Genomic DNA, 15,069 nt, shown 5'->3' with positions numbered 1-15,069 from the left:
AAACTGTCAGAACCCAGGGTTCCTTCCAGGGCCAAGTGATGACGGTCCTCATCTTCTGGTTGCATTAAACTGTTAGAACCCAGGGTTCCTTCCATGGCCAAGTGATGACGGTCCTCATCTTCTGGTTGCATTAAACTGTCAGAACCCAGGGTTCCTTCCAGGGCCAAGTGATGACAGTCCTCATCTCTCTTTAGGCCTGTTCCCTCGCTGCTTGACTTGTTGCAGTTTCAACGTTATTCAACGTATTTTAGTAGTGATGACGCTGCATCAATGTAACTGGCTGGTTTGAAAATTGCGAAACATTATGAATAAATTGACATTGGTTGACGACTCGATTAGATATCAACCAGAATGAGATGCTGATGTGTCTTGTTTTCCTGGTGGGTTCAACAGAGAAGCGCAGTAGACTTCCAGAAAGATCTTCATTAACTTCTAGATTTGGGTGTTCAGAAACATTCACATATCTGGTGTTCTGAATCCCTTGTGGTCCTCTGTAGCTCAGTTATTAGAGCATAGTGCTTGCAACGCCAGTGTAGTGGGTTCAATTCCTGGGACCAACCGTACCTAAAATGTATTCACTCATGACTCTTAAGTCACTTTGGATAAAAGTGTCTGATAATTGCAAATATTGTTATTTTCCAAAAAAGCTGTCACATAAAAAACCACAATGTGAGGTTGGAGTGGGGGAATCTGTCAGGATTTTCTTATTTAATGCAGTAGGTAAAGAACACACTAAATCCAGCTTAGCATCACTCCAATGCGGTTGGAGCTTTTGGCTCTTCCTACATTCAGAACTGACTGCTGTGTGTTGGATAGGAGCGTTTTGAGTGACTGCATGCATGATTAAGAATGTGTGTGTGTGTGTCTCTCACAGGCTGTTATCATGGTAAAACACATGGGCCTAAACATCCATGAGTCCAGTGTGGTCGTTGGCTACACTTACTGCCACTGTCTCTACCAGATCAATCCAGAGCTGGAATAGGTGAGACGACCCCAGAGGGAAAACAGGAAGACACACACAATTTAGTGGAACACGTTTCTGTGTGAACTGAACATGGTCACATCTCTCTCACTCACTCTCTCACACTCACAAACTCTCTCTCACACACACACACAGAGGCTTGTTGTCATAGTGACCCTGCTGTGTGTCTCTGTCTGTGTATATATTTGTCTGTGTGTGTGCATGGGTGTGAGACGAGGCTCTGTGTGACCTGTGAAAGGCCACCACTATTTGACCCCTGCAATCATCCTTTTCAATGCTGGAGGGTTAAGGAGGGAGATAAATGCTGTGGCTTGTGTGCCAAAGCTGTAACGTCCTACACATGAGACTTGCTCTGTTTTACTAGTGCCGTCTACTGTTGATCTAGCTGAAGGTGTTGGCTAACTTCCCTCTGATACACACACACACACACACACACACACACACACACAACGTCTCTGTGTGTGTTGACCCTATTTAAACCTACATTAATAAAGGCTTTTACATCTCACCGAATAATCTGGCCTTGGGTCACTAGTCAAACAAATCTTTAGTCACACCCCTTCACAACACCTGTCCTCTAGCTCTGAGGGACAAACTCCCACAAGGACAAAGCTGGGACTGTTCCACCTCACATGGAAGTAGCTCAACCATTATAATGCATAACATTACTCTGTCTTTCCATTGCATCTCTGAAATTGTAAAGCCATCAAACTTCAAAAATGTTCTCAAGTCATTTGAAAAAGCGCGTATCCTTTGTACATGGTTGTTTCTCCCCAAGTTAACAGCAAGATTGGATATTTTAGTTCGTTCGACTGGGTGGCTTTGGGGAAAGCTCTTTTTCTTTCTTTTCATATGTGGCAGGCCAGCTTGGAGGCGGTATGTGGACGCTGTACGCAGCACGCAGGGTCTGGCTGTACGCAGGTTCTCGCTGTACGCAGCGTCTGGCTGTACGCAGGGTCTGGCTGTACGCAGGGTCTGGCTGTACGCAGGGTCTGGCTGTACGCAGGGTCTGGCTGTACGCAGGGTCTGGCTGTACGCAGGGTCTGGCTGTACGCAGGGTCTGGCTGTACGCAGGGTCTGGCTGTACGCAGGGTCTGGCTGTACGCAGGGTCTGGCTGTACGCAGGGTCTGGCTGTACGCAGGGTCTGGCTGTACGCAGGGGCTCTGGCTGGCTGTACGCTGGCTGTAGGGTCTGGCTGTACGCAGGGTCTGGCTGTACGCAGGGTCTGGCTGTACGCAGGGTCTGGCTGTACGCAGGGTCTGGCTGTACGCAGGGTCTGGCTGTACGCAGGGTCTGGCTGTACGCAGCGTCTGGCTGTACGCAGGGTCTCGCTGTATGCTCTCTGTGCCTGAGGGGGAAAGAGGGTGAGGAAGGCAGATTTGCATCAGAAGTCTTCAATGGTCCAAAAAGTTGGACCCGTTCTGAAATGGACCTGGGACTTTCTCATTTGGACCCGATATGCATAAATATATATAATTTTAAGATCGAGGCCTGTTCTGAACGGACCCGAGGACAACTAGATCCGTCCCATATAGACCTGGTTGAAATCACACCCAGCTTGATCCTGGTGAGGGAAGCAGCAGAAAAGTCTCTTTTTTAAGCTACTTTATTAACTGTAGCTGATAAAACAATAGAGGCTGTAGCAGGCGGGGGAGGGACTGTACTGTGAGTGACACAGGGGTGCAGCGCTCCCTGTACCTAATTCTCTCTCGCTCTCATTTCTACTTCTGTCGTCATTGTGTATGTTTTTTTTTTTCAGAGTCTTACACACAAACTGAGAAAATAATTTTAAAAACACAAGTCAATCTGTATAATTCACAAAACTATTTTTGTACAAAGGGAACAAGTAAAATAGTATGTCTTTCTGAGGCTGTTCTTATTCTCCTGATCCCTACAGGCCTCCTTGGGGCAACTTGAACCCGATCAAACATCTCTGCACCTGGAAATAGCTGTGCAGGGTGCACCTGGAAATAGCTGTGCAGGGTGCACCTGGAAATAGCTGTGCAGGGTGCACCTGGAAATAGCTGTGCAGGGTGCACCTGGAAATAGCTGTGCAGGATGCACCTGGAAATAGCTGTGCAGGGTGCACCTGGAAATAGCTGTGCAGGATGCACCTGGAAATAGCTAAGCAGGGTGCACCTGGAAATAGCTGTGCAGGATGCACCTGGAAATAGCTGTGCAGGATGAACCTGGAAATAGCAGTGCGGGGTGCACCTGGAAATAGCTGTGCGGGATGCACCTGGAAATAGCTAAGCAGGATGAACCTGGAAATAGCTGTGCAGGATGAACCTGGAAATAGCTGTGCGGGATGAACCTGGAAATAGCTGTGCGGGATGAACCTGGAAATAGCAGTGCGGGGTGCACCTGGAAATAGCAGTGCGGGGTGCACCTGGAAATAGCAGTGCGGGGTGCACCTGGAAATAGCAGTGCGGGGTGCACCTGGAAATAGCAGTGCGGGGTGCACCTGGAAATAGCAGTGCGGGGTGCACCTGGAAATAGCAGTGCGGGGTGCACCTGGAAATAGCAGTGCGGGGTGCACCTGGAAATAGCAGTGCGGGGTGCACCTGGAAATAGCAGTGCGGGGTGCACCTGGAAATAGCAGTGCGGGGTGCACCTGGAAATAGCAGTGCGGGGTGCACCTGGAAATAGCTGTGCGGGGTGCACCTGGAAATAGCTGTGCAGGATGCACCTGAGCTCAACAGCCAAGACAACGCAGAAGTGGCTTTGGGACAACTTGAACCCGATCAAACAGCTGTGCAGCGACACTCTCCTTCCAACCTAACAGAGCTTGAGAGGATCTGCAGAGAAGAATGGGAGAAACTCCCCAATACAAGTGTGCCTAGCTTGTAGCGTCATACCCAAGAAGACTTGAGGCTGTAGTCGCTGCTAAGGATGCTTTTAACAAAGTACTGAGTAAAGGTTCTGAATAATTATGTAAATGTGCTATTTCAGTTTTTTTCTTGTTACATTTGCATAAATGTATAAAAAACGTTTTTGTTTTGTCATTATGGGGTATTGTGTGTAAATTGATGAGGGGGGGAAAAAACTACCATTTTAATCCATTTTAGAATAAGGCTGTAATGTAACAAAATGTAGAAAAAGTCAAGGGGTCTGAATACTTTCTGAATGCAGTGTGTGTGTGTGTGTGTGTGTGTGTGTGTGTGTGTGTATAGAGAAAGAAAGAGTAGACATTTTAATAAATAGAAAAATAATCAAACAAGGAATAAATACACAAAGTAAAGATTGCTTGGCTATATACATGTGTTGCCGAGTCGATGTGCTGGGGTACGAGGTAATTGACTAGGCAGCAGGATAGATAATAAACAGTAACAGCATCATGTGTTGAGTCAAACGATATTTAAATATAGGTAAAGGTATAGTGACTTGGCAGCAGGATAGATAATACACAGTAACAGCATCATGTGTTGATTAAAAAGAGGTAGTGCAAAAAGTGTCAATGCAGATATTCTGGGTAGCTATTGGTTAACTATTTAACTAAACAGATATTCTGGGTAGCTATTGGTTAACTATTTAACTAAACAGATATTCTGGGTAGCTATTGGTTAACTATTTAAATAAACATATATTCTGGGTAGCTATTGGTTAACTATTTAAATAAACAGATATTCTGGGTAGCTATTGGTTAACTATTTAACTAAACAGATATTCTGGGTAGCTATTGGTTAACTATTTAACTAAACAGATATTCTGGGTAGCTATTGGTTAACTATTTAAATAAACAGATATTCTGGGTAGCTATTGGTTAACTATTTAACTAAACAGATATTCTGGGTAGCTATTGGTTAACTATTTAACTAAACAGATATTCTGGGTAGCTATTGGTTAACTATTTAACTAAACAGATATTCTGGGTAGCTATTGGTTAACTATTTAACTAAACAGATATTCTGGGTAGCTATTGGTTAACTATTTAACTAAACAGATATTCTGGGTAGCTATTGGTTAACTATTTAACTAAACAGATATTCTGGGTAGCTATTGGTTAACTATTTAACTAAACAAATATTCTGGGTAGCTATTGGTTAACTATTTAACTAAACAGATATTCTGGGTAGCTATTGGTTAACTATTTAACTAAACAGATATTCTGCGTAGCTATTGGTTAACTATTTAACTAAATAGATATTCTGGGTAGCTATTGGTTAACTATTTAACTAAACCGATATTCTGGGTAGCTATTGGTTAACTATTTAACTAAACAGATATTCTGGGTAGCTATTGGTTAACGATTTAACTAAATCAAATCACATTTTATTGGTCACATACACATTTAGCAGATGTTATTGCAGGTGTAGCGAATTTCTTGTGTTGCCAACTCCAACAGTGCAGTAGTATCTAACAGTGCAGTAGTATCTAGCAATTCACAACAATACACACAAATCTAAAAGTAAAAGAATGGAATTAAGAAATACAGTGCCTTGTGAAAGTATTCGGCCCCCTTGAACTTTGCGACCTTTTGCCACATTTCAGGCTTCAAACATAAAGATATTAAACTGTTTTTTTTTGTGAAGAATCAACAACAAGTGGGACACAATCATGAAGTGGAACGACATTTATTGGATATTTCAAACTTTTTTAACAAATCATAAACTGAAAAATTGTCCGTGCAAAATTATTCAGCCCCTTTACTTTCAGTGCAGCAAACTCTCTCCAGAAGTTCAGTGAGGATCTCTGAATGATCCAATGTTGACCTAAATGACTACTAGTCTTATGGCTTGGGGGTAAAAACTGTTGAGAAGCCTTTTTGTCCTAGACTCGGCACTCCGGTACCGCTTGCCATGCGGTAGTAGAGAGAACAGTCTCTGGCTGGGGTCTTTGACAATTTTTAGGGCCTGGTGTAGAGGTCCTGGATGGCAGGCAGCTTAGCCCCAGTGATGTACTGGGCCATACACACTACCCTCTGTAGTGCCTTGCGGTCAGAGGCCGAGTAATTGACGTACCAGGCATGCTCTCGATGTTGCAGTTGTAGAACCTTTTGAGGATCTCAGGACACATGCCAAATCTTTTTAGTTTCCTGAGGGGGAATAGGCTTTATCGTGTCCTCTTGACCACAGGCATGGTGTGTTTGGACCATTCTAGTTTGTTGTTGATGTGGACACCAAGGAACTTGAAGCTCTCGACCTGGTTGAATGCTCTCTGTCACTCCCTCACTCTCTCTCACACTCTCGGTCTGTCTCTCTCTCTCACACACACACTCTTAGTGCCTGCATGCCTGTGATCTCAGCTGCAGCCATGAGATGTCAGTATGGTCTGCTGATTCCCTGCCTCTCCCCTGCACTTCTAAACTGTTGACTCTCTCTCCAACAGAAAACAGATGGGATATTTGCTGCGGGAAACCACCAAATGGAGCAAATTCTCATTACACTGTCTACAGTTGACCCTGCTTATTTTCATAAAGCCCCCCCTCTAAGGGCAGCCTCTCTGTTCGGTTACCACCACCACCCACTCCGAATAGAATTTATTTGATGTCAGCTTGTCACATGTAATGCCTTGTTTGCTGATTGCAGGACATTTTAGTATTTTTAAGGCTAATGACAACCAGATGTCTCTTTTTAGTTTTTCTTCCAACAGTCAATTATCTTGCCATACAAACCACACCGCTTGTTATTTGAGCTGCTATTGTGTGACTGGTGGTGGTGGGAGCAGTGGGTTGGTAGTGAACCAGAATGTTTGAGGTTTCGGGGGGTGTCGGCCAAAATGGAGCGAGCTACTTAGGAGTGGGAAACAGTCAGTCACGACACCCCTATTATGGTGAGCAGGGAAGTGTATACAAATTATACACAGAAATGGCAAAGTGCTGCAGTATCTATATGCTTGTTAGACTAATGTCAGTCTAATCTTGGTTAACCCAGAACTAAAGTCTCACGTAATTGGTCAGCTGCTTGATTAAGTTCTGGGTCCGTACGTGTTAAGAGAAGGGGATTAAGAGACGCTAGAACGAGGAGCGGAACCGGACTGACAAGCTCCACCCTCTCTCTTATTGCAAGTTACTGTCCTAATGCCCCCTGCCCTTCCGAAAGTCAAAAGACGCTATCACCTGCCAAATCATGTTTTGTCCAAATAACCAGTAACAAAAAACCCAAACATGAAGAACTACTGCTGCTCAGTATCCCACCCACCCCATTCCCGACAGATTCCAGGGTAACAGTTATGTTTACGTAGATCTGTCCAAGAGAGATGAATTTCAGTCAGACAACACCAGGGATTCAAACACCTACTACTGATTTGGACAAATCACGATTTCAGCATCCTTAGCCTTCCTCATCCAGACAAAAACATGGATCAAGTCCAATCAGACGTGTTCACACTGATTTTAGCTGACTGTTTTAATGCTACAGAAGGCACAATAAAACACACTCTGGGCTCTGTGCAATATTTCGTTTTTACTATGTATGTGATGTGTTTACTACTCAAATATTATCTGGTCCAACAGCAGTAGGTGCAATAACTTCTATGTGTAATGTCCTGACCTCTTTTTTTAATGTATGTACATTGTCTGTTTTGTATCTAATGTTTTCATGTTTCTGTGTTCACCTTCCTGGGGACCGTAGATGGAATTGAGCTGAAACACCTCACTTCTTACTTCTGAGACGTATGCTTTGTTATACATGGTCCCTGTTCAAATAAACATAATAAATAAAAATATTAAAATAAATTAGAGTTGTAAATATGTATTTCGAATGTCAATTTCTGTTTCTATTTTTCAGGATTATAGGATCGAGGCACGAAACACACTTTTATTTCCCCACAGAGTCAGCTGAAAGTATTTTTCTAGCCTTGTTGGTGAATGGAATATAAATGACATCATTACGTAATTTTCAATCTGGAGCCGCAGCAATATTCTATTCTGTGGGAGGCTCGGCTCGAGCTCCCCATATGCTGCGGACTCTCCCAGTCCCCCTTTTCACAGAGAATATTAAGGAGTTATTAAATTAATCTGTGCTTGCTGGTGCGTGTTATTGCAGTGCAGAGATTTACAGCGAATGAAGCCGTTAGGCCGCCTTTAAGCCGATTTATTAAGGGGTGCCGGGAATCACCAAATAAACCTGATAACCTGTTTTATTTTGCACAAGTGAACACTTACCGGCCGTCAAATCCGCTTATATTAACGCCCCCCTTTTATATAAGTTTCCTATTTACGGGAAATGAATTGTATACAGAGGAAATAGCAGAAACGAGGGAAGTTTTCTCACCAGACTTCTTTGTTAATGCTACACTGTGTTCAGAATGTATTGTCTACTGTGTTCAGAATGTATTGTCTACTGTGTTCAGAATGTATTGTCTACGGTGTTCAGAATGTATTGTATACTGTGTTCAGAATGTATTGTCTACTGTGTTCAGAATGTATTGTCTACTGTGTTCAGAATGTATTGTCTACTGTGTTCAGAATGTATTGTCTACTGTGTTCAGAATGTATTGTCTACTGTGTTCAGAATGTATTGTATACTGTGTTCAGAATGTATTGTCTACTGTGTTCAGAATGTATTGTATACTGTGTTCAGAATGTATTGTCTACTGTGTTCAGAATGTATTGTCTACTGTGTTCAGAATGTATTGTATACTGTGTTCAGAATGTATTGCCTACAGTGTTCAGAATGTATTGTCTACTGTGTTCAGAATGTATTGTCTAGAAGGAGTGAGTGGCGTAGGTTGATGTGAAAAAGCATTATTTCATCATTGCATGAGGATGTCATCTCCATGTCATTCTGACAAGTCATTGTTATTCACTGTATATTTATTCCTTGTGTCATTATTACTATTTTTTTAAATTTAGTATCTTTTATCTTTAACTCTGCATTGTTGGAAAAGGACCAGACAAGCATTTCACTGATAGTCTACACCTGTTGTTTACCAAGCATGTGACAAATAACATTTGATTTGATTTTGATTTGTATGCTAGCTAAATAGGTTTATGTTCATCTTCTGCGCATCTTATTTTTATGGTCAGTGCTGTCCGGAATCCTTGGGACGTCCCTACCCTAAACCCTTACCTTGCCTTAACCTTAACCCTTACCTTACCATAACCTTAACCATTCCCTTACCCTAACCCTTACCTATCTCTTAACTAACCTTAACCCTTATTTAACCCTAACCTCCCAAGGAACCCAGATAGCACAGACCATGTTTCTATGAAATAGTTTCCTTCTATTTAGATGAATATCACTGGATGTCATAAGTGTATGCACCAATTTGTGTCGCTCTGGATAAGAGCCATTGACTTAAATGTAAATGTAAATGTAAATATCACTTTAAGTTGAGTGGCAGCCATGTGTGTGTGTGTGTGTGTGTGTGTGTGTGTGTGTGTGTGTGTGTGTGTGTGTGTGTGTGTGTGTGTGTGTGTGTGTGTGTGTGTGTGTGTGTGTGTGTGTGTGTGTGACAGTATGCCTACATGGCACATAAAAATAATTAGCTGAGAAAGTAATAGTGTGTATATATCGTGTGTTAAATAAAAACAGTAGGCCGTCTGTAGCTCATCTGTAAATAGCCCATCCAATCTACCTCATCCCCATACTGTATTTATTTATTTATCTTGCTCCTTTGCACCCCAGTATCTCTACTTGCACATTAATCTTCTGCACATTACACCATTCCAGTGTTTAATTGCTATATTGTAATGACTTCGCCACTATGGCCTATTTATTGCCTTACCTCCCTTATCCTTCCTCATTTGCACATGCTGTATATAGACTTTTTCTACTGTATTATTGATTGTATGTTTGTTTATTCCATGTGTAACTCTTTGTTGTTGTTTGTGTCGAACCGCTTTGCTTTATCTTGACCAGGTCGCAGTTGCAAATGAGAAATTGTTCTCAACTAGCCTACCTGGTTAAATAAAGGTTAAATAAAAAAATACAAATATATTCAACCTCATCTCTCCCTATCAGTAGGGATAGAGGGTTCACTGAGTTTCAACACTCATTCCATCTCAGAATCTGTGTCAATACATGGTGTTTATGAGGGAGTGTTGAATGGAGAAATAGCTTAACTAGGGAGTAGGGGACATTGAGGAGTGTTGTGTGTGTTTGTATCACAGGAGGTTGGTGGCACCTTAATTGGGGAGGATAGGCTTGTGGTAATGGCTGGAGAGGAATCGGTGTAATTTGCTCCGTTCCAGCCATTATTATGAGCCGTCCTCCCCTCAAGTGTCTGTCTGTCTGTCTGTCTGTCTGTCTGTCTGTCTGTCTGTCTGTCTGTCTGTCTGTCTGTCTGTCTGTCTGTCTGTCTGTCTGTCTGTCTGTCTGTCTGTCTGTCTGTCTGTCTGTCTGTCTGTCTGTGTCATCCGTATGGTGTCCGTGTGTCCGTGTGTGTGTGTGTGTGTGTGTGTGTGTGTGTGTGTGTGTGTGTGTGTGTGTGTGTGTGTGTGTGTGTGTGTCTGTGTCTGTGTCTGTGTCTGTGTCTGTGTCTGTGTCTGTGTCTGTTTCTTTCTTTCTTTCTGACCAGATCAGCAGGGTTAGCACTCACTGATTCAGGTCCAGAATTGTAACCTCATTTACCAGAGTGTATGCCAGCAGTGTAAACATTTAATCCAGCCTCAGATTTCCGGGCTCCTTTGGGACAACAGTTTATCTGGTGTTTTTTTGGCTTCCAAACAATGTCTGCTTTAAATTACTCTGGCAAAATTGCTTTACAGGGTCCATGCATGATTAAATATTAATTATGTTAAACTAGGCACTTTCTTTGTATATAAATCCATATTAGATTTGGCTGGCAGGCTGCCTGAAGCCACATGAGATGGATTCCTGCTGTAAAAGCCGTTGACTCCTTAGCAGGTTCTTTCTTCTGGCTTTGTTTGTTTTTGTTCTGAGCTAAATGACAACTTGTTGATATTTCACTACCTTTTTTTGTCCAGTCGGCCCCGGCACACACGGGTCCTTTCAGAGAGGGGAAATGTCTGGATTTACGGCATGGGAGAATAAACAAGTCCAGCTGCAGGGGAGAGACACTGATCCCACTCAAAAACGGCCAAAGTGTGTGTGATGCAAGAGAAGAGGGGTGTGTGTGTGTGTGTGTGTGTGTGTGTGTGTGTGTGTGTGTGTGTGTGTGTGTGTGTGTGTGTGTGTGTGTGTGTGTGTGTGTGTGTGTGTGTGTGTGTGTGTGTGTGTGTGTGTGTGTGTGTGTGTGTGTATCTACATGCGTGTGTTAAGGGAGGGGAAGAAGGCAACCATTCCTTTTCAAATAGGGCCAGCTTCCCCAAAAATATTTACCCAATATTTAATTTTTCCCAGCTAAATATACATCTTGATTGAAAAGATGACTTAAAAGACCTCATGGAAAATAAATTCTGAAGTATTTGGAATTCCTGTGTGGATTCACCGGAGCCGCTTAGCGTGAGCCAGTGTCTATTTGTTTTCCGACTGCAGGAGGGATTGGGGTTGTGTTAACACAGTAGGTATGTGGTGTGTTGGGGTTGTGTTAACACAGTAGGTATGTGGTGTGTTGGGGTTGTGTTAACACAGTAGGTATGTGGTGTGTTGGGGTTGTGTTAACACAGTAGGTATGTGGTGTGTTGGGGTTGTGTTAACACAGTAGGTAGGTGGTGTGTTGGGGTTGTGTTAACACAGTAGGTAGGTGGTGTGTTGGGGTTGTGTTAACACAGTAGGTAGGTGGTGTGTTGGGGTTGTGTTAACACAGTAGGGGTGGTGTGTTGGGGTTGTGTTAACACAGTAGGTAGGTGGTGTGTTGGGGTTGTGTTAACACAGTAGGTACAGTAGGTAGGTGGTGTGTTGGGGTTGTGTTAACACAGTAGGTAGGTGGTGTGTTGGGGTTGTGTTAACACAGTAGGTATGTGGTGTGTTGGGGTTGTGTTAACACAGTAGGTATGTGGTGTGTTGGGGTTGTTGTGTTAACACAGTAGGTATGTGGTGTGTTGGGGGTTGTGTTAACACAGTAGGTAGGTGGTGTGTTGGGGTTGTGTTAACACAGTAGGTATGGTGGTGTGTTGGGGTTGTGTTAACACAGTAGGTAGGTGGTGTGTTGGGGTTGTGTTAACACAGTAGGTATGTGGTGTGTTGGGGTTGTGTTAACACAGTAGGTATGTGGTGTGTTGGGGTTGTGTTAACACAGTAGGTAGGTGGTGTGTTGGGGTTGTGTTAACACAGTAGGTAGGTGGTGTGTTGGGGTTGTGTTAACACAGTAGGTATGTGGTGTGTTGGGGTTGTGTTAACACAGTAGGTTGTGTTAACACAGTAGGTGGTGGTGTGTTGGGGTTGTGTTAACACAGTAGGTAGGTGGTGTGTTGGGGTTGTGTTAACACAGTAGGTATGTGGTGTGTTGGGGTTGTGTTAACACAGTAGGTATGTGGTGTGTTGGGGTTGTGTTAACACAGTAGGTAGGTGGTGTGTTGGGGTTGTGTTAACACAGTAGGTATGTGGTGTGTTGGGGTTGTGTTAACACAGTAGGTATGTGGTGTGTTGGGGTTGTGTTAACACAGTAGGTAGGTGGTGTGTTGGGGTTGTGTTAACACAGTAGGTAGGTGGTGTGTTGGGGTTGTGTTAACACAGTAGGTATGTGGTGTGTTGGGGTTGTGTTAACACAGTAGGTAGGTGGTGTGTTGGGGTTGTGTTAACACAGTAGGTAGGTGGTGTGTTGGGGTTGTGTTAACACAGTAGGTATGTGGTGTGTTGGTGTGTTGGGGTTGTTAACACAGTAGGTATGTGGTGTGTTGGGGTTGTGTTAACACAGTAGGTAGGTGGTGTGTTGGGGTTGTGTTAACACAGTAGGTATGTGGTGTGTTGGGGTTGTGTTAACACAGTAGGTAGGTGGTGTGTTGGGGTTGTGTTAACACAGTAGGTATGTGGTGTGTTGGGGTTGTGTTAACACAGTAGGTAGGTGGTGTGTTGGGGTTGTGTTAACACAGTAGGTAGGTGGTGTGTTGGGGTTGTGTTAACACAGTAGGTATGTGGTGTGTTGGGGTTGTGTTAACACAGTAGGTAGGTGGTGTGTTGGGGTTGTGTTAACACAGTAGGTAGGTGGTGTGTTGGGGTTGTGTTAACACAGTAGGTATGTGGTGTGTTGGGGTTGTGTTAACACAGTAGGTAGGTGGTGTGTTGGGGTTGTGTTAACACAGTAGGTATGTGGTGTGTTGGGGTTGTGTTAACACAGTAGGTATGTGGTGTGTTGGGGTTGTGTTAACACAGTAGGTAGGTGGTGTGTTGGGGTTGTGTTAACACAGTAGGTAGGTGGTGTGTTGGGGTTGTGTTAACACAGTAGGTATGTGGTGTGTTGGGGTTGTGTTAACACAGTAGGTAGGTGGTGTGTTGGGGTTGTGTTAACACAGTAGGTAGGTGGTGTGTTGGGGTTGTGTTAACACAGTAGGTAGGTGGTGTGTTGGGGTTGTGTTAACACAGTAGGTATGTGGTGTGTTGGGGTTGTGTTAACACAGTAGGTAGGTGGTGTGTTGGGGTTGTGTTAACACAGTAGGTATGTGGTGTGTTGGGGTTGTGTTAACACAGTAGGTATGTGGTGTGTTGGGGTTGTGTTAACACAGTAGGTATGGTGGTGTGTTGGGGTTGTGTTAACACAGTAGGTATGTGGTGTGTTGGGGTTGTGTTAACACAGTAGGTAGGTGGTGTGTTGGGGTTGTGTTAACACAGTAGGTATGTGGTGTGTTGGGGTTGTGTTAACACAGTAGGTATGTGGTGTGTTGGGGTTGTGTTAACACAGTAGGTATGTGGTGTGTTGGGGTTGTGTTAACACAGTAGGTATGTGGTGTGTTGGGGTTGTGTTAACACAGTAGGTAGGTGGTGTGTTGGGGTTGTGTTAACACAGTAGGTAGGTGGTGTGTTGGGGTTGTGTTAACACAGTAGGTATGTGGTGTGTTGGGGTTGTGTTAACACAGTAGGTATGTGGTGTGTTGGGGTTGTGTTGTGTTAACACAGTAGGTATGTGGTGTGTTGGGGTTGTGTTAACACAGTAGGTATGTGGTGTGTTGGGGTTGTGTTAACACAGTAGGTATGTGGTGTGTTGGGGTTGTGTTGTGTTAACACAGTAGGTATGTGGTGTGTTGGGGTTGTGTTAACACAGTAGGTATGTGGTGTGTTGGGGTTGTGTTAACACAGTAGGTAGGTGGTGTGTTGGGGTTGTGTTAACACAGTAGGTATGTGGTGTGTTGGGGTTGTGTTAACACAGTAGGTATGTGGTGTGTTGGGGTTGTGTTAACACAGTAGGTATGTGGTGTGTTGGGGTTGTGTTAACACAGTAGGTAGGTGGTGTGTTGGGGTTGTGTTGACACAGTAGGTGTGTTGGGGTTGTGTTGACACAGTAGGTGTGTTGGGGTTGTGTTAACACAGTAGATATGTGGTGTGTTGGGGTTGTGTTAACACAGTAGGTAGGTGGTGTGTTGGGGTTGTGTTAACACAGTAGGTATGTGGTGTGTTGGGGTTGTGTTAACACAGTAGGTATGTGGTGTGTTGGGGTTGTGTTGACACAGTAGGTGTGTTGGGGTTGTGTTGACACAGTAGATATGTGGTGTGTTGGGGTTGTGTTAACACAGTAGGTAGGTGGTGTGTTGGGGTTGTGTTGACACAGTAGATATGTGGTGTGTTGGGGTTGTGTTGACACAGTAGGTGTGTTGGGGTTGTGTTAACACAGTAGATATGTGGTGTGTTGGGGTTGTGTTGACACAGTAGATATGTGGTGTGTTGGGGTTGTGTTAACACAGTAGGTATGGTGGTGTGTTGGGGTTGTGTTGACACAGTAGATATGTGGTGTGTTGGGGTTGTGTTGACACAGTAGATATGTGGTGTGTTGGGGTTGTGTTGACACAGTAGATATGTGGTGTGTTGGGGTTGTGTTGACACAGTAGATATGTGGTGTGTTGGGGTTGTATTGACACAGTAGGTGTGTTGGGGTTGTGTTAACACAGTAGATATGTGGTGTGTTGGGGTTGTGTTGACACAGTAGATATGGGGTTGTATTGACACAGTAGATATGTGGTGTGTTGGGGTTGTATTGACACAGTAGATATGTGGTGTGTTGGGGTTGTGTTGTATGGTGTGTTGGGGTTGTGTTGACACAGTAGATATGTGGTGTGTTGGGGTTGTGGTAGTATGTGTGTTGGGGTTGA

The 15,069-nt window shown here is 43.8% G+C and overlaps 1 protein-coding gene across 1 annotated transcript; it reads right to left on the bottom strand.

Moving 5' to 3' along the window:
- Positions 1 to 2,189: 2,189 nt before the first annotated feature.
- On the bottom strand, positions 2,190 to 7,614 carry LOC127919507 (uncharacterized). Its single transcript, XM_052503156.1, has 3 exons — positions 7,588 to 7,614; positions 3,273 to 3,761; positions 2,190 to 3,222 (listed from the first exon to the last, which is right to left on the bottom strand). Exons 1-3 carry the CDS (start codon positions 7,612 to 7,614, stop codon positions 2,875 to 2,877), a joined length of 864 nt encoding a protein of 287 aa, XP_052359116.1. The 3' UTR covers positions 2,190 to 2,874.
- Between the last annotated feature and the right edge of the window lie 7,455 nt (positions 7,615 to 15,069).

The sequence above is a fragment of the Oncorhynchus keta genome, unplaced genomic scaffold (genome assembly GCF_023373465.1).
Source record: "Oncorhynchus keta strain PuntledgeMale-10-30-2019 unplaced genomic scaffold, Oket_V2 Un_contig_16812_pilon_pilon, whole genome shotgun sequence".
In the NCBI taxonomy this organism is placed as follows: Eukaryota; Metazoa; Chordata; class Actinopteri; order Salmoniformes; family Salmonidae; genus Oncorhynchus; species Oncorhynchus keta.
The sequence above is the reverse complement of the archived record's forward strand: the minus strand, read 5'-3'. Positions and strand labels throughout refer to the sequence as shown.